This window comes from Pezoporus occidentalis, unplaced genomic scaffold (assembly GCF_034315485.1).
Source record: "Pezoporus occidentalis ecotype Australia unplaced genomic scaffold, CSIRO_AGI_Poc_V1 ctg12, whole genome shotgun sequence".
Lineage (NCBI taxonomy): Eukaryota > Metazoa > Chordata > Aves > Psittaciformes > Psittacidae > Pezoporus > Pezoporus occidentalis.
Window position 1 is genome coordinate 7249167 of NW_026912994.1, and position 21223 is coordinate 7270389.

At 40.8% G+C, this 21223-nt stretch overlaps 1 protein-coding gene across 7 annotated transcripts in view; it reads left to right on the top strand.

Annotated features, from left to right (window-relative positions):
• Positions 1-19687, top strand: part of HSPBAP1 (HSPB1 associated protein 1) — a 38929-nt gene extending 19242 nt beyond the window's left edge. For 4 of the 7 annotated variants that reach the window (XM_062607091.1, XM_062607095.1, XM_062607092.1 and 1 more), the window contains 5 exons: positions 4750-4886; positions 8041-8212; positions 15802-15885; positions 18760-18870; positions 19079-19687. In XM_062607091.1, coding sequence (XP_062463075.1) covers positions 4750-4886; positions 8041-8212; positions 15802-15885; positions 18760-18870; positions 19079-19636 — 1062 coding nt within the window. In that variant the 3' untranslated portion in view covers positions 19637-19687. The remainder of the gene's footprint in view (positions 1-4749; positions 4887-8040; positions 8213-15801; positions 15886-18759; positions 18871-19078) is intronic. The other 3 variants (XM_062607093.1, XM_062607097.1, XM_062607094.1) reach the window with 3 other exon arrangements.
• Positions 19688-21223: the final 1536 nt, after the last annotated feature.

The following is a 21223-nucleotide window of genomic DNA, read 5'->3' on the forward strand; positions in this document are numbered from 1 at the left end:
GCAGCTGAACACCTTACCTTCACCTCTGCTGAAGGCAGGAGTGAGATGGGAATAGGGTGTGAAGATGACTGGCAGCCGACAGGCCTGGCATGTTGGAAACTTGACACCCTGATAGCTGCCCCACATCCACCTTGTACCTGAAAAGGTACCTGAATTAATAGCTCTGCTTAGGACAGGGGATTTAGTGGCATGGATTCACTTGTAGCAGCAAGGCTGTAACATGAGTTTGCTCTATATTTTGCCTTGTGGCTCATTTTCTCAAGTAGCTCAGTTTCTTCCCTTAATATAGTTAGATTAACTGTTTGCAAGGAGGATTGATTCTGCATCTGTGGGATTACTATGTCTTGATTGCCTGTGGAGGCAATCAAATACATGAAGTAACCTGTCCACGGAAGTACATAATATATGGTAATTTCCAATTGTAAGTATTAGGAAATTAGGAAACCTGGGGTATTTCCTTTTACTTTCTCCATGTCTGTCTGCTATTTCAATGTATTGATTCATCTACATTCCTGCTACTTCTCCTTGCAAATTATAAAATGACAGAATTAAGGATTACAATACAAAAGGTGTAGTCTTTCCAAAGATACAAAGAAAGAATAGTAAATGAAGCGTTATTCATTTCTATACTTTCAAATTTTTCTGTGCGTACTATTCATTTCTATACTTTCAACTATTCATTTTTATACTTTCAAGTCATAATTCCATGCAAACACTATCACTGGGATGACTGTATGAACTGATAAACCCCCTCAAATTAATTACTTCCTTAGAAAGCATTTCCCGTGCTCCTTATATGTATTTTATTCTCTTATACCAGGAAAGTTAGTATTTTAAAGTGCTTCGTCTTTTTTCAGAGTGTCTCCTTTTCCCTTGTTCTGTAGGTTTGACTGTAAGATTTGGGCACAGAGACCATCTTACCTTTCTTTCTCCCCTCCCTTCCCAAGCACACTGAAACACAACTAGGATGAAGTAAACTTGGGCTGCACAACTGATACTGGGCTGTGTTGTTTGAACTAAGTTGGGAGCTTCAGGGATGTTTCAGGCTTCCCTGGATCTTTGTGTAACTTCCTCTAGCTGTGGTCCTGCCGTGGTTTTCCCTCTGCCTCAACAGACAGCATTTTCTGTGTTTTATGGAATGAGATAATAGCAAGCTCAGAAGACCTGAATAGCTTCATTTGGTCAATAAAAACACAGTTGAAGGAAACAACCATTTTCTTACCTTCTTCTTCCCTTTGCCCCATTCAAGAACAAAATTAAGGTGTCACACCACAGCCTCATCGCCTGACCTATAACAAGCAACAGATTGTATTCCAATTTTGGAATAGACACATGTAATGGTTATGCCATGGATTTTTTTTTTTAAGCAGAATCAGGGAAGGGAAAAATCAATGGTGTTATGCAAGCAAATATGGTGTATGTCATCTGCCAGTTTCACAGGCATGGGAGTGAAATGCACCTATCAGTTCCTGACTGATACAGCTTTTGAAACACTGCTACACAATTTGTATCAGCCAAAAGAATTATTGGTAGAAATTCTCTTCCATTCTTGTTTGATTTTGATAACACCTGTTTTCTTTTTATATTTTATTTAGATTTACGTAAGGGGATTTGAAGGGGAAAAGAAGGCCAACTGCACTGTTATTTATAGTGATTAATAGGGCCATTTAGAAGTTGTTTGAAATTTAGATTGCACTGTTTATCATTTACAGTTGTGTGGGCTAAGGTAATGATTCCATAATTCTAATCTGTGAGCAGTATCTAGCATCTTACATTTTTTGTTCAGTTGATATTTCATTACAGAATTTGAGATATAAATCAGAAGCAAGATACATGTGTGAAGTTTAAATAGAAATGAGACCTTTTAAAGTGACATACGGGTACAGATTAACTTCATTATAAGCAGCAAATGAAATAAATATAATTCACAAGTAATGTGCCATCTGTTATGGTTGGAACACCTTTTAGTGCATTTCTTCTTACTGTGTCTTTTTATTGTAAGAAGGGAGTGCACTGTGACAAGATTTCAGTAATTCTACCAGTTCCTTTTCAGTTCATTGGTTAAAAACTATTTTACCCATAATCACTTCAACTATTTACTGCAGCTGAGCATTTCCAAAAAGTTCTTCCAAATCTAATATTGATTATGTGTGCTTTCTTTCCACTTAAACTGTAACAAAATACAAACCTATTTAGGTGTGAGTTTCAAGGGCAGAGACAGTGTTATGCTTAACTTTATCATTGAAATAGTTGTATTGGACTTTAAATTTTATGGCTGTTGAAATCTATAGGAGCAACTTTTTGATTTTTTGCTGCCTTTGACAAATGCTTGTATTATGCATCTGATTTTTTCTTCAAATTATGCCTTAAAAATCAATAACTTTGAAATCCAAAATCTCCAGCAATACCTCATTTTTGGGAAGGCTGTTGCTCATTTTGAGGGTTTCCTGATGCAGAGTCATGGTGAAGTCATCCTTATAATACTGTCTAGCTGTAGTTTTCCTCATCCATAAATCTTATCAAATAATAGCCATCCACCTGTCTGGAAGCAGTTAGCTTACATACTTAAATTAGGAGGCTGGATTCCTATTTTCTCTTTATAGATAGCAGAGAGAGGTAGGCTTTTCCAAGGCATGAATGAGAGTGCTTTGACAAGAGCGAGAGCCAAGCTTAAATTAAGTTCCTGAAGTTAGGTGATGTGAATGACCCCAATGTGCTTTATTGAAATGGAACAAATACTGTTACTTTCTTTTTCAAGATGGGGAAAATAAACCTGAGAGATAAAGTGATTTGCCTGAGGCCATCAGGAAGCCAGGAAGTGAATCTCTGTTTCCTAAGGTTCATTCTGCAGCTCCAGCCAAAAGACACCACTATACTTCAAGTGCTTTCCAATAAACAAATGATCAGGCTCTGCAGGTGACAGGGTGAGCTATAGAAACATGGGAAGGCTCTATCCAAGCTATATAGAGCCATGCTGCAACCCCCTTGAGCTATCTGAAAAACACCTCTTCCTGCCTTGTTTGACCTGGACAGGCTGGAGAGTTGGGCAGGGAATAACTGGATGAAATATAACAAGGGAAAGTGTAGAGTCCTGCATCTGGGCAGGAACAACCCCAGGTTCCAGTATAGGTTGGGAAAAGACCTGTTAGAGAGCAGTGTAGGGGAGAGGGACCTGGGGGTCCTAGTGGACGACAGGATGACCATGAGCCAACACTGTGCCCTTGTGGCTAAGAAGGCCAATGGCATCCTGGGGTGTATTAGAAGGGGGGTGGTTAGTAGGTCGAGAGAGGTCCTCCTTCCCCTCTACTCTGCCCTGGTGAGACCACATCTGGAATATTGTGTCCAGTTCTGGGCCCCTCAGTTCAAGAAGGACAGGGAGCTGCTGGAGAGAGTCCAGCGCAGGGCAACTAAGATGATTAAGGGAGTGGAGCATCTCCCTTATGAGGAAAGACTGAGGGAGCTGGGTCTCTATAGTTTGGAGAAGAGGAGACTGAGGGGTGACCTTATTAGTGTCTATAAATATATAAAGGGGGAGTGTCACGAGGATGGAGCCAGGCTCTACTCAGTGGCAAACAATGACAGGACAAGGGGTAATGGGTACAAACTGGAACACAAGAGGTTCCACTTAAACTTGAGAAGAAACTTCTTCTCAGTGAGGGTGACGGAACACTGGAACAGGCTGCCCAGGGAGGTTGTGGAGTCTCCTTCCCTGGAGACATTCAAAACCCGCCTGGACACATTCCTGTGTAACATTATCTAGGTGTTCCTGCTCCGGCAGGGGGATTGGACTAGATGATCTTTTGAGGTCCCTTCCAATCTCTAGCATACTGTGATACTGTGCTTTCCAATAAACAAATGATCAGGCTCTGCAGGTGACAGGGTGAGCTATAGAAACATGGGAAGGCTCTATCCAAGCTATATAGAGCCATGCTGCAACCCCCTTGAGCTATCTGAAAAATACCTCTTCCTGCCTTGTTCCAGCTGCCAACCCCAAGGGATTGCTTATGGGAGGATCAATGGACTGGAAAGCTCCAGGGTCATGTTTATATGCATGCATACCTCTTTTGCCCTTTCTTACCATGTAATCAAGTTAAGTGCACTGCCTTTGCAACTGTGGAGGCAGGAGGAGAATTTGTCCATTAAATAATAAGAAACTTCTAAAAAGGAACATATCACTGGGTCAGAGATGGGGTAGAGTCTTGCATTTCCAGAATACATGAAGAAAGCTGAGACAGGTGGAAAGATAGAGCAAATATGCCATATGGGTTATGAAATTGGTTTGAAAAGGGAATAGGGGTTCTTTCCTTCCTTCCTTTCATTAATTTTTTAAATGCCATATATGAGAATTTTTCTGAAAGCAGTCCTCAGCTTGGGTGGATGGTTAAGAGTGGAAAAAGGAAATAAAAGAGTTTGAAAAGAAGCCACAGATACCAAAAGCAATTGGTCAGTCCTTCTGAAGAGCAAATGGGTTAACTTGAGTGATATGAAAGACTGGGATGAGAACTGAAGATCTAGGAGGCTATGTAGTCACATAGAAAAAGAAGGATGTCTGCAGAAAAAATGCTACCAGAGATGAGAATTTTGGAGGAAGGGGTACAGGCCATACATGCAGGAACTCCACCAAGGAGCAAAAGCTGCTGTGGATAAAGAGCAACTAAGCAGTGGAGAGAGAAACCAAGACTTGGAGAACTGAAGGTAAGATATGAATCGGTTCAACAGCTTACATAAATAATCTTCTCATTGCTGTAGGATATAAGGTGGTCTGACTTTGGTTTTCCTGGAAGAAATGGGAAAGAGAGCACACTGTGGATTGGTTCGGAAGGAGCAAACACCCCTTGCCATTTGGACTCCTACGGCTGCAACTTAGTGTTGCAAGTACAAGGAAGGTAACAAGTCCGTATGCCCACAACAAATACAGGAGAATGTTGTACTGTTCTTTGAAGTTAGTTTTGGACTCAAGTATTAATTCTAGGTCCTGATTATTTTAGTTTTCTGAGCTCTCAATGGTTGAAGAGCATCAGAACTGTTTTATAGAAAATGGAAAAACTTCAGGAGGTTGGAGTTTGGGTTGCAGAGGTAATATTTTCTTTTGTTTGAGGAAGACCTTTTCCTATATGTGTGCTGTGTGGTCCAATAGTAAACATTTTAAGCTTCCTAGTAGTTATGAATTAGGAATGAATTATGGAACTAGGAGATAAAGAGTTAAAAATAAAAAGCCCAGAAGCAAAATGGAAATAAACTACTTGAGACTTTTACAATATTATCTCGGTAAGAGCCTCTAATAGCCTGCTAGAATTAATTTAAAAGGGGAATATCAGGATGGGAGCAGCCAGCTGTGAGCAAAGTTAAAAGGGACGTTTGAGGCTCCAAGCTGATTTTGGAGCTTTGTGGCTTTGTTGCTATATCTTCTCCCTGTTTCTATTCTGACTTCCCCCCTCTCCCATTCTTTTTTTTTTTCCTCCTTTTCCTGTATATTGGCCTCAGGGTTGTTTGTTTGTTTGTTTTTTAATCTGTTATTGCTAGAGTTACAAAACAATTTGTATGCGTTTTTTAGGTTTGATAGTATACACTGGAGCAAGTGCGATTTTAATGTAATTAGGTACTCAGACATTTTATAGAACAGTAAAATCATGGTGGTCTTGTGATTATGGTGCAGGATTGGAAGTCACAGATGCTGGGTTCTATGCTGGGCAGCACTGCTGGTTGACAGGCTTTAAGGCCTGAGGCAAATGAATTTTATTCTTATCTGTAAAAAGGGTAACTCCATTTAGCTCTGAACTCTTTAGTTCCTCTCTTTTAGGCAGATTTTCATTCTTGCTTATAAACAGCCTTGACATCCCTGGGTGAAAGTGCAGCAGAGACACTCTGGAAGCCACACTCAGCACTGTGTTTTGCTGCAGCCAGTCTGTAGGCTTCAGATCACATCAGTAAGCATTATGCACTAAAGTCCAGACACTGAAGTGTATTTATGAGCCAGAAATCTCATTGAAAACCATGAGACTTACATGGCTAAATATCATCTAAGGATCCACCTAAATATTGGGTGTACTAAGTACAGTAATTTAGCAGACTTCATACCTGCCCTGACACTTTGATCTCTGCCTTCAGGTGTTGAACTCAAGCCAGAGTTCCAGCATCACATAGCAGTTTTGCCTGCCTTCTCAAGACATTTCCTCCCCCTCTGGTAGAGCAAAATTCTTGTTCCTCTCAGGGAAAGAAGCAGCCTAAAGCCTTTGCATGGCCTGAAAAGACAAAGTTGTTTTTCTCTTCACAGCAAAGCCTATAAATAGATTGCAAACTTCCACAAGCTTGCAAATCCTGTGCTTCTTCAGAGAAGAAAGATTCCCTTTTGAGACTCACAAACAAGACAGGCTCTGTAACAGAATATAAGTTTATGCTAAACTTAAATAGATTTGCCTTTGCAGGAAAGCCAGGGATGACTCCTTAGCCCTTTGTTCCTATCTTAAATTTCCTCCTTGCATCCCTCGGGCTTCTTAATTTTTTGCTTCATGATACTTTTTTGTCATGAGCCTGCAGGATTAACCCATGAGCCTTCTAACCTAGTTACTCTCTGCCATTTCAGAGGGTCTAGCCTGGATGGCAAAAAAAAAGTTGCAGTAGGGCTTGAGTTTCAGAACTGTTTTTTTGTGCTTGCACCCAGCAGTAGCTTTGGTAATTACACAGAAATGTCAGTGTCCTATGCCACTTCCATCTTTGGCAGTCTCTGCAGTTCTGCCTCTCCTGCTCTTCTTTCTCTCTTCTGGTTTTGTGCCATTTGGTTGCTTTTCTCCCATTTTCAGATCTATGACTTACAACTGATAACCAGAAGCAGTAGGCAAAAAGCACAAAGTGAGTACCAAGGAAGGGGACAAAAAGAAATGATATTGCTAGAGTCTAAAACAAATAGGAATGCTGACAAATTGTCCAACTGTGCTGTGAAGTGCTGCCTTTACTTTTCCACTGCTTAGTGCACGGGTCACTGTTGTACTGATTGTCTGGCACCTCTTAAATGTAATAAATTCTCTTTGTGTATTCTTTTCTGGTTATTTCCATCACCTAACGTACTGCCATATAAAACTTCTATTTCTAAATAACATATGTACCTGCTAAGATATTTCATTTATAGTACCCATAAAACTGGCACCACCAGTTCTGGCATATATTCTTTTTTCTGTCTTTGATCTGGTCCATGTACGTGAATTAGAGACGTGAGCTCCTGAGAACAAGGTCCATGTCTCAGGTCTGCTTGGTCCTGCACTGCAGCGTGTTGACCCATTTCTTTGGGTATACAGAGAGCAACCTAGAACACAAGTGTTCTCAGGAGCAGAATGGCTGTGTCCTGCTCCATCTGAGCATTTAGTCATGCTAGTAAGTTCTAACACCCAGTGGCCCACACAAGCCACGTTTTCATCCTGTGTTACTGATAACACAAAAAAATACAGGTGTTTCAGGATGCTTATGTGTATGGATGTCTTTTTTATTTATGCCATCTTTGGCACAAGGACATCAGGGTGAGTTTTACTAAGAATGAAGGTTTTGTGACTGACAGCCAAGTAAGTACTGCAGGTGATGAATAGGAGACAGAAGATCATGTTGATATCCCTTTACAGTTGCCACCTCATGGGTACACCAGCTATTAATTCAGTGAGAGAAAGTATGTTGTCTCTAACAAAACCACTTCCTCTGGTTTATAGAGCAATTTTTAATGCTCTGAGCATCTGTAAATGCTGTGTGTGGCTCCGTAAAAGGGAGGAAGGAAGAACCAGATGGGAGAGCTTTTTTTTTTTACATTTTATTTTATCTGCCTTTTAAAAATAATTGGTGAGAAGCTGTAAATCTTTTCAGTTAAAAAATTAAAAAGTGGAATGTTTTAAAAACACTTTTAGAAGACAGCCTGTAAGCACTGCCTGTGCTCTCACTGCGTAGGAGATTCACGCAGTGAGGCAGATTTATGTTTTATTGAAAGCCTTGCTACTGCCTTTAGTTCTTTGCTGTAACTGACATGCACTGAATACATTTTTATCTTCTGTCTGTTTTCAGGAAGAGATGGCACCTCTTCCCACCTGGTGACACCAGTTTCCTTTATCCCACCAGGATCCCTTATGAGGAATCCAGCGTATTCAGCAAAGTCAGCGTTACCAATCCTGATCTGAAACGCTTCCCCAAGTTTAGGAACACAACAGCCCATGTTGTTACACTAAGTCCAGGACAGGTACCATTCACATATGAGCTTTACATTACTTTAAAGATTATAGCAAATTATTTAACTGGCAAATTAAGAGCTAGGGGATCTTAACAAATAGACTGTGGAACTTCCCTATCCCTACATTCTGCACTTAGGCTTGATAGATTTCTCTCAGCATGGGAACTTTCTTTGCTCACAGATACTTTGCTAGCCCTTTTTGTACAAAAACTGCAAACATTTGGAGAGTTACTTCAGTCAGCTGCCCAATTCCATCACACTTCTTGCAGTCACCTCTAATTTGTCTGCTTTAAAACTTTCCTGAACAATGCTCAGCCTGTCTACTCTGAAACCAATATGTTTCATAAAATGTGTTTGATTAATAAGTGTGTAGAGCCAGCAGAGGAACTCATGTTTTGATAGTGAATAACCTTCACCAGGGAACATTGGCCCAACTTGTTGCTTTAATAATAACACAGTGCTGTAATGATGATACTTGCATTTACAGTGCACACCATCCACAGGTTTCATGGTGTGGGGGTGCAAATATATTATTAATGCTGTTTTACTGAGAAAGTTCAGTTATAAGTGCACTTAAAACTGAAGTTACAAGTGTGGCTTATAGCCACAGCAGCAGTATGAGAGTAGGGCTCAGGACTCTTAATTCCTAGTCTCCAGCTGTAAATAGTGTCGTTCTTTATTTAATCAACATGGTTGGTATTTGGAGTCTGAATTACCCTTTTTCATTTGTTCAGCAGTGCATGTCCTTGCAACACACTCCGGCACATCTCAAACTGTCAGGCCTTTCCAAAAGAATTTTGCAGTGTTCACTGCTCTGAACACTGAAGACAGTGGAGTTGCCACTTCTAGAGCCTTTTCAGTGTTCTCTTACCAGATGTTTTCACCTTTTTTGACCTGCCAGCTCAGAGACTTGTGCAAGTGTTCCCTTGCCCCTAGCTGGCAAACCCAGCTGCCTTTGACAATTTAAAAAATGGATTTTACTAATCCACTTCATTTTGAGGAGGCAGAGTGAGGAGCACCCCTGTGAACTGCTGAGATAGCACATTGGAGCAGGATAGTAGTTTTCAACAAGAGGATCATGCCTATCAACTGGCAAGAGTATGCTCTTCTGCTGTTGCAGTGGCAAATAGGAAATCTGTGATCAACTTTTATTGTTTGCCCTACGTTAGTTCCTAGTCATACTTCCTCAAGCAGATGGTTAGTTTCACATTCTGCACTTTGTAAAGTTGCAGTGTTCAATAATTTAAAGCAAAAGGAACAAATTTTTACAATTGATAAAAATGCCACATCCGTTAAGCACTGCATTATCCATGATCCCCAGCACTATTTCAATTTATAATCTCATTTGGAATGATCAAGTATGGTAGCAAACCTTTAATATTATCTTAATTTTAATTAGGCTTAAAACAATTACATATTAATCTTGCTAGGAATAAAAATCTTGAGCCAGCTCAGTAATACAACTTGCCTGCATTGCCATGAAGGAGTTGCTGTGTGGATTTCTGGGGAGAAAGTAATACAGAAGCAATGATGGAGCAGTGATGTATTACCTTCATCCATTTTATCAGTTCCTTTTGGGTTTTCCAGCATCTCATCCAGAGACTTACAGGGCAGATATCTGGGGATGTCTGGGGACTGCTTCCATTTGATGGAGAGGAAAGGAATGGCATAGAACTGCTTTGTTAACAGGGAAAAGGATCCCTAAATAATAGCAGTCTTGATACGTGCTTAGCAGTGGGTTTCATGTAGAATTAATACAATCACTACAGAATATGCAGCCAGCCTTATTTTGTAATAATACATAGTATCTACATTCCTTCCCAGAGGGTATACAAAATATTTTTTTATTAGATATTATAACAATAAGGGGTTGAAAAACGAAGACAAAGGTTTTCTTACGTATTCAGGAGAGTGTGTGTATGGCAAGTGAAGCTTTGAATATCAAAAACTTAATGTGTCTAATGCCATCTTCTGGTCACTGTTTGCTACAAGCCGTTTTTCTGTACACATTTAAGGCTTTAAAGCACAATTTCTTCATATGAGACTGTACCAATGCACAACGTGAACTTCAGTTGCATTCTTTGTGCCCTTCACTGTATTGTTCAGAGGTCAATCTCTGCTATGAATTTTGGTAGTTGGCTGAGACTTTAGGTTTTGTAAGATTTCATCCTGTACTTAACCAGTGTCTGCCAGCTGTGTTTCCACAGAAGCCTTAATGCAGCTTCTGGTTATACATTAGTGACCTAGTCTCAGTACAAATTATGATAACATTTAGATATCTAACTTGCTGAAATAGCTAGCCAAGTAGTTCAAGGGTTTGTGGATATAGTCTTGTTCAGCTGCAAAGTTACAAGCTCAAGTTGTAACACACAAATGTAGGGGCTCCTTATAAAAACTTGCAGCTGCTTACCTATGTGGTTATTAGAAGGCTGAGTGGTAAGTATGGAACAGGAGGTGGATTTGCACTCACTGTCTATTTTTAGTAAGACCTTGATTGCTCTCACAAATAGACAAATAAATACTGCTTGAAATGCTGCAAATGGGGCAAAACTTGTCCATTCTAGTATCTTCCACCCCACACTCTGGGACAAGTGTTAAGAGAGCTTAGGATCTGCCACCTTCAGCTTAAACCCTGTCCAGGACAGATGTCCTGTCTGCCATCAGTGGGAGGAACCTGGCACCTCTACATGGGGATTCATTCTCTCTGTCTTACACAATTACAGTCCTGCAGGAACATTCATCCCATCTTGTCTTTCAGCATGGGCTATAAAAGGAGCACGTAGATGCTTAACTTTTTTGATGATTAAAAGTAGGAAAAATTAGTACCACCTGAAAAGGCTACAAAAAAGAAAACAACCCTGAGATGTTATACAAATACAAAATGATTGATCATTCTTTCCTCTGCCCGATGTCTCACCAGCTTCTTGCTTCCTTCCTGCTCGTTAATGTAATTGCTCTTAATCCATCTTCCTCTTAATCCATGTAACTAGACAGTGGTAAAAAGACTAGAAAGCACATCCCAGCTTGTCTGAAGATGGACAAATAAGGCTCCACACATTTACCCTCCTAGTGGAGAGCAACCAGCTTGGACACTGGGTTTCCATGAGCAGTGCCATTCACTCTGATGCTGCCCCAGGCAGGAAGGGTATTATACACCAGGACCCATGCTGTTACAGACAGCATTCAGCTGCCCTGCTGCCTGCTCTCTTTCTTCCTGACCTTGTGTTCCAGGTGCAGCCTGGAGCCAGAGGAGTTGCAGCACAGTTCTATACACGAGAGGTGCAAGGAAAGGCCTAACTGAGCTAGTCTTGGAGGCATACCGAGTCCAAGAAAGATGCTCCTTTCCAGCCTTGAAAAACGTTGTCACTGTATGGGGGAAAAAATACTTTTAAAAAAAGATCAGCATTACAGTTTGCTTGCTTCTGAAAGTCTATAAACAATACAGTTATCACTAAGTTCCTGCATACAGCTGCAAGGTTTCCTCTTCCTGTGCTCCTGCTGTGGTACCTAACACACCATGGGATCGTGCTCAGCAGCCAGGGCTCTCAGTAACTCAGGAAGAGCTCTCACTTCCAACCTGAGCGAGCAGAAATAAATCTTTGTAAGTCAGGAGGGGTTTTCATATGTGCCACCTTTAAAACAAATGGGTGAGAACTTCAGATTGGGCTTAAAGTGCAGAACAATGTGAAAAAAACAAGAAAAATATAACTGGTACCGAAAAATGTGTTGTAGTAAGTCAGGAAATGTAATAATTCAAACTTTTGAAAAGGCAATGAAATGTTCCATCTACAAGTATACAAAATACTTTTTAAAGGGTTTGCAGTGAAAAATTACTTTTATTGGAGAAGAATTTAAGTGATTTGCAGCATCATACGCAGTAGATGTTTGATAATTCTGTTTCAGTGAAGGAAGACAGAATAGAGCTCTGTATTGTCCCACATGAAAATTCCCACATGGCCCCAAGTCACTCCATAGAGAAAGAAGAGAGCCCAGCTCAAGCTCTAGACACCGAAACTATTGTGTCCATCACAGAAGAGGCAGAAAGGTCCAGGAGCTGAATTTACACTAGAGTTGCTGATGAAAACAGCCCTCAGCCTGAAACACACATGGAGAACCCCACAAGTGCCCAAAAAGTCAAACAAACCAAAGGTGAAAGCTGCCAGTTCCCAAGTCTACTTTTCCATCTCTTCCCTAAGCTTCCTTAAGTCCCTCACCTGTGTCCCTATGGACAGACACATCATGGTAACAGCCACATTCCCTTTCTGCTCACCATGCTTTTCCCCAGCCTGTGCCTGTGTTTCTGATGTCAATAGCCCTTGGTGCACTGTTTCAGCACATAGGAAGACACCAGCTCAGGAGGGAGGAGAGAGCAGGGAGGAGGGAGGGTAAGCAGCACCTTCCTAGCACCAGGGCAGCCAGACACCAGCTGGGACCTGGCATAGGCTGGGGTGGCAGTACCTTCACACTCCTCATGTGGTGCTCCCCACAGAGTTGACTACACATTTATTTATTTGTTTTATTCTTCATTTCCAGGGTTGCAATCAGCTCTGGGACTTGTTTGTGTCCCCCCACACCCCCCATCTTTTTCTTCCCATTATGCTGGCATTCTGACATCCTTTTCTTCCTTATTTACCCAAATATCTTTTTTCTAATGAGCAGAAATTTCTTGGTATAGTATTTCACTCCAGGGTATGCTCTCTTTTTGAAGCAATTCCACCTTTGCCCTACCTTTGCACTGTATCGAGTTAATCATGTCCATTGAGAATTTAAACGTGTTCTGTTCTCTGCACTGTACAAATCTTCAGCACTGCTTCACTTGCTCTCCCAACTGTTCTCTTGGTTTCTTTGCTCCCATTACAGACCAGAATTTCATTTTATCTTTTCTGGGGTTTCTGTCCTACTTTGACTTCATTTGCTAGATTTGCCTATCACTAGCCTAAATATTAAAATTATCTGGTTGGTTGCCATTTAGATCAGTATCTTCCCAGCCCACAAAGCCATATATATTCTGTAGAAAGCAGGCTAACACGAGATTATCTCTTGGCTTGGAATACTTCTTGATTTTGCACTTCAAATTTTCCCTGTAAAACGTTTGCTATGTTTTTGTGTACCCGTGTGTTATTTCACTGTGGTTTAATTTCACATTTGCTATTGAAATGTAGTTTCAAATGTAGCTAAATCTGTGTCCCATATTCATAAACAAATGGAAGTCTGCTTTATTTTATTGTGGAGTTGATAGTTGTTTGGGGATTTTTTGCTTCTAGTTTGCAAAGTTAGAAGAATACTAGTTCATAAGGGTAGAATAATCCTACTCCTCTCTTTGCTGGATTTTTTCTTTTGTCTTTTGTTAGTTCTGCTGCTCTCCTTGCCAGCTGGATTTTTTGCTTTTAATTACTTTTTTTTTTCTATTTCTTCATCTTCCTTAAAGATTCAGCCCTGAGTATTTTCGAATATCAGTTCTTTTGCTGCTATAAATCTTTATTTTGTCAAGCATGAGCTTGCCCAAAAATAAAAGAGGGAGAGCAAGGGTCTTTATGGTACTCGTTTTGTCTCTTTGAGCCACAGCTGTGTAGCTCTCCTATAAAGTGCACTAGCCAACAGTGCCAGCTGCTGAAATGCACAACTTTGCAGTTACTACCCTTAATCTGCTGGCAAGTAAAACCTCATTGGTCTCTTCAAAGACGAAGTTCCTTCACTTCGGTTTGAAAAGACTGGACTAGCTGGGGGGGAACATATTTTTCTCCTAGTTACACCTCCTCTTTCCAAATCAGTCCTGTCTCTGTTTTGCATTTGAGTCATGTTGAGCCAGCACATTCCATGCCTAATTTCCATCTTGATTTTCCAGGCAGACCCTCTTACTGAAACATTTTTACACTTGCCTTAATTTGCTTCTTGGTTTTGTTCCCTTACTACATACTCCTTCTGCACCATACCCTAATTCACTAGTGCCTTCATCCACTTCTTCAGCATGTTGCAAGTTCACTCTTCCTACACAAGTCTCACAGGAAGGACCTCGTTGTTGTAAACAGATACTTACTCCAGAAGCTAAGACACCTTCTGCTGTATAGCAAAGTTTTCCAGGCTTCATCATTACATCCTATCATTTGGAGGGCACCCAGATTCTTTAACAGAGTCTAGTGTAAGATCCCCCTATAGAACAGAGGAGTGGGGGGGCAGGGGAAGGTTTGTATGATTTGGTAGTCAATGAAATGTGGGCAAACACTAACAAATAAACTCACTGTAACTAATGCAGCTGCACTTGAAAGTGTAGGTTTCTGTGCTAAAAGCACCACTCAAACTTGTTTAGTGTAAAAAATGTGTTTTGGCTTCAGTCTGTGTAGGGTTTTGTCCACTTTTAGATGTCAGGAATAACCAATTTGTGATATTTTTCAACTAAAGGCCCTCTGCAGACTGACTTCCTTCTCTGCTCTGTATGCTGTACTGGATTAAAGTATGATTTCCAAATGTTTTTGACCTTTAGAGAGCTAATGCAGGTTTTGTTTGACTTAAATTGAAACCTGTGGAGCTTCAATGTGGAATTCAACAAAATGTGGAGAACATTTTGTCCTCTGGCCCAAAAACGACTTTGTTCTGATTGTCCTATAAGTAACTGTTTACGGGACTAGGGCACAGTTACTGTTCCCTACACAGACATTTTCATTAGTGTTTTGATATAATGAAGCACAGGGCTATGTAGGAAGCAGAACATTCTTTTAAATAATTTGTGTCTACCAAGAAAAAGAATTGTCTGCAATTCAGATACTGATCATTGCTTTACTTTCCCTGTTCTGAAGGGTATATTTTTATCTGTGTCTGACCATTTATATTCCTTGTCAGAAACAATCTTTTATGCTTTACTTGATAGTTCTATGTTAATCTAATGTTCAGTAATCTGTAAAGCTTGCCCTATATCATCAAAACAACATTAACGTCTTTATGCCATAAAAGCCATGGGTTAGAATCAATTTTATGTCACAGCTATCATCCCTGTTGTAAAGTTGTAAAGCTTTCCTCTAAACTAGATTGTCATGGTTCCTGGGACACCCTCTTTTAAAAGCCTGTCTGCTAAAAGTGGCAAGTTTAATACTGGTGATTATTTACAGAATTAAAGCTCTGTATCATGAGCCACCTAGATGAGCATTAGGATACCTAGTTTTGGGTGAAGCCAGCTGGCAGTCCTTCCACAACTGTGAAGTCTGCTCAATTGGAGAGTCTACAGAGTACTGCTTGGCTGAGACTTTCTCTAAAGCCCTGCTCTACTGCTATACCAGCTGCACTCCCTTCATACAGCCAGACCTTGCTTACCTAGAGCAGTTACAAGGTTACAGTCCTGCTTCACATGAGAAGGAGTTTAGATCAGAGCTAATTCTGGATCATGTCCACGTCTTACGCAACAGTATTGATACAATGGGAGGAGAGAGAGGGTTGAGAAAAGGCTCTTTAGAGGAAAGAAATAAAGATCACCTCCTACCCCACCCTTATTCCTTGCCTCATTCTGCCTCTGCATCCCACATCACCTTAAATAAACCACCTTATATAAACCACCTTATCTTTCTTCAAGCTTCTGCTAGTATCTAATGCAATGTCTCTATTTCCAGGTCTTGCTTGTTCCAAGGCATTGGTGGCACAATGTGGAATCCATTGATCCCATCACTATCAGCATAAACTCTTGGATTGAACTGGTATTTTCCTTTTTATGTCATGGTGATGTAGCACTTCCATGTCTACATGGACATTTGTCCCTTGCCTGCCAGGTTCAGCCCTATTGGGTGTTCTGTATGCAGAGGTTGGGGAGGAAAGTGCCCTTATGGATACAGCTTTTCCTGAAGAACTATCGAAGGTTCCGAATCTGAAGCCCCGGTTCAGCAGAAATCACATGCAAGTTTACCTCAGTCAGGCAAACAACTAAACACAAGCTAAACTTTTCATGTCCAATTTCTTATAGGCTAACTAGCTTTGTGCTGAATAGGGGACAACAAAACAGCAACTTCACCTCAAGCACATGCTTACATGCAAAGCTAAATTAGAATTTAAATTGGATTAATGTGATAGGAAGGGGGTGGCAGAGCACTTCTAAATTTTAATTTCTTGGTAATAGTTTTGATTTGCCTGGAGTTGGATTTTCTCAAGTATTTCATTAATTTTCTTTTCTCCGGGCTTTGAGTTTTCTTGCTCATGTTAACCAGTATGTATGGAATGGTTCCAGGGGTACCAGAGTAGTTTGGGTTGGGTGGTACATTTAAAGGTCATCTAGTCCAAGCCCCCTGCAGGGACATCTCAATACTCCAGAAAGTGTTCTGATTCATGTTACTTCATCATGAATCCTAGCTTAATATAAATGAAAATAAAGACCCTTTGAAATAGATTGTGAAAGCTGCCTCACTAAAATACATAGTGTTTTCCCCCTTTCCCTTCCTCCCTCTCTCCTTACCTTTTTAAAACCTTTATTAGATTGGAAATCTACATGGAGATGAAGACCCCATAATACATTTCTCATACCAGCATCAAACCAAGCAGTTGCAGAGCAGGGGAGCTTGCTTGGGTGTTTCCCTTATGAAGAAATTTTCCAGATGAGACTATGTACTTAGAAAGAACAGCGGGCCCCAGCCCAAACCAAGCTCTCACATAGCCCTAACTGTAGTCAGGCGGTGTCTAGTACCAGAGAAAGACCTTGATGTCAACACACGCACTTGTACCCTAAGCTGTGCCTCATGAATTGTCCCCCTCTGGAGGAGCACGTCAGGGTTGGATCAGTTGTGCTAGGCTGGTTATCTCCCAGGTGGCTGGGTGGTGCTTTAGCTACAGCATTCCTAGCTGTTCTTATGTGCTGCAAGAAAAAAGAATGAAATAGTGGAGCTAAAACTCCATGGCCTTTCTTATCATAAAGGTCCTGGAGGATTCACTAAGACCCTGTTTGATGACAGCTAAAGCGTGTAGTGGTGTGCCAAAAACAGAGGAGTGTTTGCTGGATCTTGCTGATGAGTGACACGCACACTTGCCTTCCCCAAGTATCAAAAGCTGCCATAAGCAAGTGTTACTTTTGCAACCCAGATGAAAGTTCCTTATAGAAATTGTCCCTATAGCTGTTGGTGTTCAAACAGCACTGTCTGGTATTAGGCAATCCAGCTATAATAATAAAATAAGACATGGATGCTAAAAGACAATACTGAGAACATTTCTATTACCAAATCAAGCAGTTCTTGCTTGCAGCTGTTACCAGCTGCTTTCACATTTACAGATGTGAATCATGCCAGCATTTATAGTCCTAGTGAAACCATTAATTATATTGGCAAGACTTTAGAAGTTTAATTTGCTTTCAGTTGGATGTGAGCTACTCAAAGTATTCCTTGCTTCCTAACATACTCTCATGCAATTACAACCCTGTTATTCAGCAGACCAGGATGAATACCAAGAATGCAACACCTTAAGTAATTTCCACATGATACCAAACTCCGTTTGGGGAATTTGTTATATGAGGCCATTAACAAGTCAGGCATCCAAAGCGATTAAATGAATGCTAAGAGCACGTCCCCCTGCTTCTACCCCAAATTCTGCTCAGGGTTCCAGGATGAATTACTGCCTTCAGCACTCATACTAGCAACATGTATGGTGTGCTTGCGGTGTTCCCCAAAGTCACAGTTCAGAGCTGACAGGGTTACATGTTTCCTCCAAAACTCATATGTCTTAGCATCTTAAAGCAAATTTATGTTTCCACTCCTTGGCACTTGTCTTTGAAATGGCTAAACCACCCATACAATCATAGAATAGTTAGAAAGTCTTCTTACCTCCTTCCACATACCCTTCCCTTCCACATACAAAAAAAAATCCTCAGTTAAGTGGGAAAGAAAGCTAAAAACAGATCATAGAAACTTTTGTCCCGCTATCCCAAACTAGCTGATATCCAGCTGCCTGAGGGAATAATGCAGGAAGTGAATGCCTGAAACAAAGACTCAGTTACTTTGTTTTCAGTTTTGCAGGAGAGCTTTCAGAGAAAACATGTTTTCCTTCTGCTGAACTGCAGCAGTGTGTCAGCTGCTGTTACATGATAAAATATTTCCTTAAGACTCACTTTTGTGTCTCTATAGCCCCTAGATAGTTGCTGCCTTGCTGTAATATCCTGCGTGTTTTAAGTACTTAAATTAGACATAATATGTATGTAGATAAAATTTCCTATGTGCTTCCCTGGTTCTTCTAGTCCTGAACAGCTATATAAATGCATATGTTAATTGCTAACTTTGCATTGTAATTTCAAGCACCAGATTCAATTAACAGAACACTAATAAAAGGAAAGATTATATACACAACTAAAATCTATTTTTTGCAAATCCTTATGCAGATGAGTAGTCACACCAAAGCCTGTGCTGCTGCCCATGTGGGTGCAGTACACAAGTAGGAGCATTGCAAATCTGAAGTCTTTCACTGACTTTGCATACATGAGTAGGGCTTTCAAACCAAGCCTATAATTTACTTTTTCCCAAGATCTTCCCAAGAGCCAGCTTTGTGGAGAAACTCAAGTGCTAACGTGTCTCCAAACACTTTCTCTTCCCTTGAGGCAGGATGCAGATCATGAAGCCCGTGTAGAAGAAGCGATAACTCGAATGCTGGTGTGTGCCCTAAAATCAGCAGAAAATCCCAGTGATGGAGATCCCTGGCTAAATCCCACAGAGGTAAGCCCTCTCTTGCTCCCATTATAGCAGCGATAACAGAGAGTTACTGACATTTTGCTTAGCTTCCCCTGAGTCTTTCTGCTGCCTGAGAAAAAGAATTTTAAATTCCTTCCCTTCATGTAGCAAAAGTAATTCATGGACGATAATCACGCAACACTGAATTGAAACACATCTCCTTTTAACTGAGTGTATCCTGGGTGTTTTTTAGGTTGAGGCAACATCCCATGAAATCAATCTTCAATACCTGAATAAAGCAGTATCTGCATATTTCAAGTGTCAAAAAGCAAGTGAATCAGAGCAGCCATGTTCCAGCAGCAGTGATGCAGAGCAAAGGACAATTGCCTCATGCAAAAGGAAGAAAAGGGAAGTTGGCTGTGAACCAGAGGGCTGCAGATTACTAACCCATGAGTTTGGCTTTTCAACATTTAAAGCAGGAAATCTGCAGAAAATACCTTTTGGGCCTCATCTTATTCAAGTTTTACCACAGTCTCAAGAAACAAGCTCCATAGGTGCAGTTGCAGTTGAAAGTGACAGTAGAGAGCTTCTCCATGAAAATGAAGGAGGGCATTTTGGAAAATTACACTGCACAAGGAAGCAACTGGCAATGAGTAATGACTGTGAAACGGCTGCACATCAAATGGGTTCAGACGGCAGTCCAAATGCCTCGCAAACAGCCCTTTCTACCACTGATTTGCTAGACTGTTTAGTTAATCCGCATGTCATCAATTTAGTGGCTCGGCTGCTGTTGGAGAGAACAAGAGTTTAATGCTGAAGTGCTTTATCATTTCTGAAATAAAGAAATCAGATGGCAGCCTTATTCTGGGTGTTTAAGCTCTGTAATAATTGAATGTTTCATTTCAAATATCTTTTAGGTACAGATACAATTAATGGTTAAGTGGCAGATGAAGTTGTGCTGAAAGAAGAGCAACTGGTTAATGATAGCTGGGAAGAGAAAGATGTGTTTAGTCAGAGAGCTCCTCAGTGTTAGGAACAAAACAGAACACACACAGTTGTACTCCCCACTTTACTATGTGGATGGGATCGTTAAAGTGCTCTACAGCTCTGAGTATGGCTTAACAATAGAAGAGAGTACTGGAACATGGTTACGTAGCAGAGGGGGACTAAAGAGTAGGAGAAGACAGACTGACTTAACTGCAGACTGCAGCCCGTGACCACATTTAAAGCAAAACAGTCAATAAGTGATTGGTTGATCACATTAAAAACAAGTTCAAATAAACCCAACCTCAGCCAAGAGACAGTGCACTCACTGACGCATTTACTTCCGCCCCTTCCACAAAACAGCTTCAGCTTTGTCACAAAGCTGCAGGATGGAATGAGACAAAAGGTCTTAGCAAGAAAGTGATCTTCAGCTGTGTTCAGAAGCGCTTGAAGCTGAGTTTGGGAAGCCATTGGGAAGTTACTGTTCTGGTTTATTTAAAGCCAGATGAGTGCAGTTCCTTGTCTCTAAGGAACAAAACAAAGCAGTTATGACTTTCTACCCTATGCGCTACTCTTTACCATAACAATCAATATTTCATGACTTGTATTCTTTTGGTTACAAGTGGTTGCTGTACAAGACCATCCTTTCTTCAAAGTGTAGTAGTCCTTGGATTTATTTTTGAAGGCTAGATGATCCTTTGATTAAAAGGCCATGGGACTTGAAGCACAGGCAAGACGGTGGTTAACACCAAAGCTGCTTATAGAGGCTTGAAAAAACAAAAAGTGGAGCAACCTGCTGACATCTGGGATGCTGCCACCTCCTCTGCTTTCTGCTTGTGGTGGCAACAGAGAATGGTGTCTGCCCTGGTCATAGCTTCAGAGGGGTTCTTCTGGGAAAACTCCCATGAAACCTTTGCTTTCAAAACTTACCAATCTGCTAGCACCTACAAAAGAGTTTCTATCGTTAGCCTGTTTCCACATTCATAAACCTGTGTCACCAGCCCTCTAGCTGGCATTTCCTTTGCCTGGTGTCTATTCCCTGCTAAATACATGAAGCTAGTGCTTTTCACAAAGATCATCTTCCAGCAATTTATGGTTGAAAAATTACAATGGCAAAGATGTTTCTCTCTGCTTTTATATAGAGAGTGTGTTGACAGGGCCCTGATGGACAATGGTCAAGTGCTACAGATATGCACTAACAAGTCAGAAATTTAACAAACGGTCCCATTGATTCCATTTATGTTTGTGTGTTGGCTCTGCTGTGCCAAAAGGATTAAAATTTTGTTAGGGAACATCTTAGTCACATGTGTTGCCTTTAGCAATTCACCAGGCTCCTAGGGAACAGGTCTGTGGAATAAGGCAGCCCCATTCAATGAGCACACCTCTGCAGAGCTGGGCTTTAGCAACAACCTCC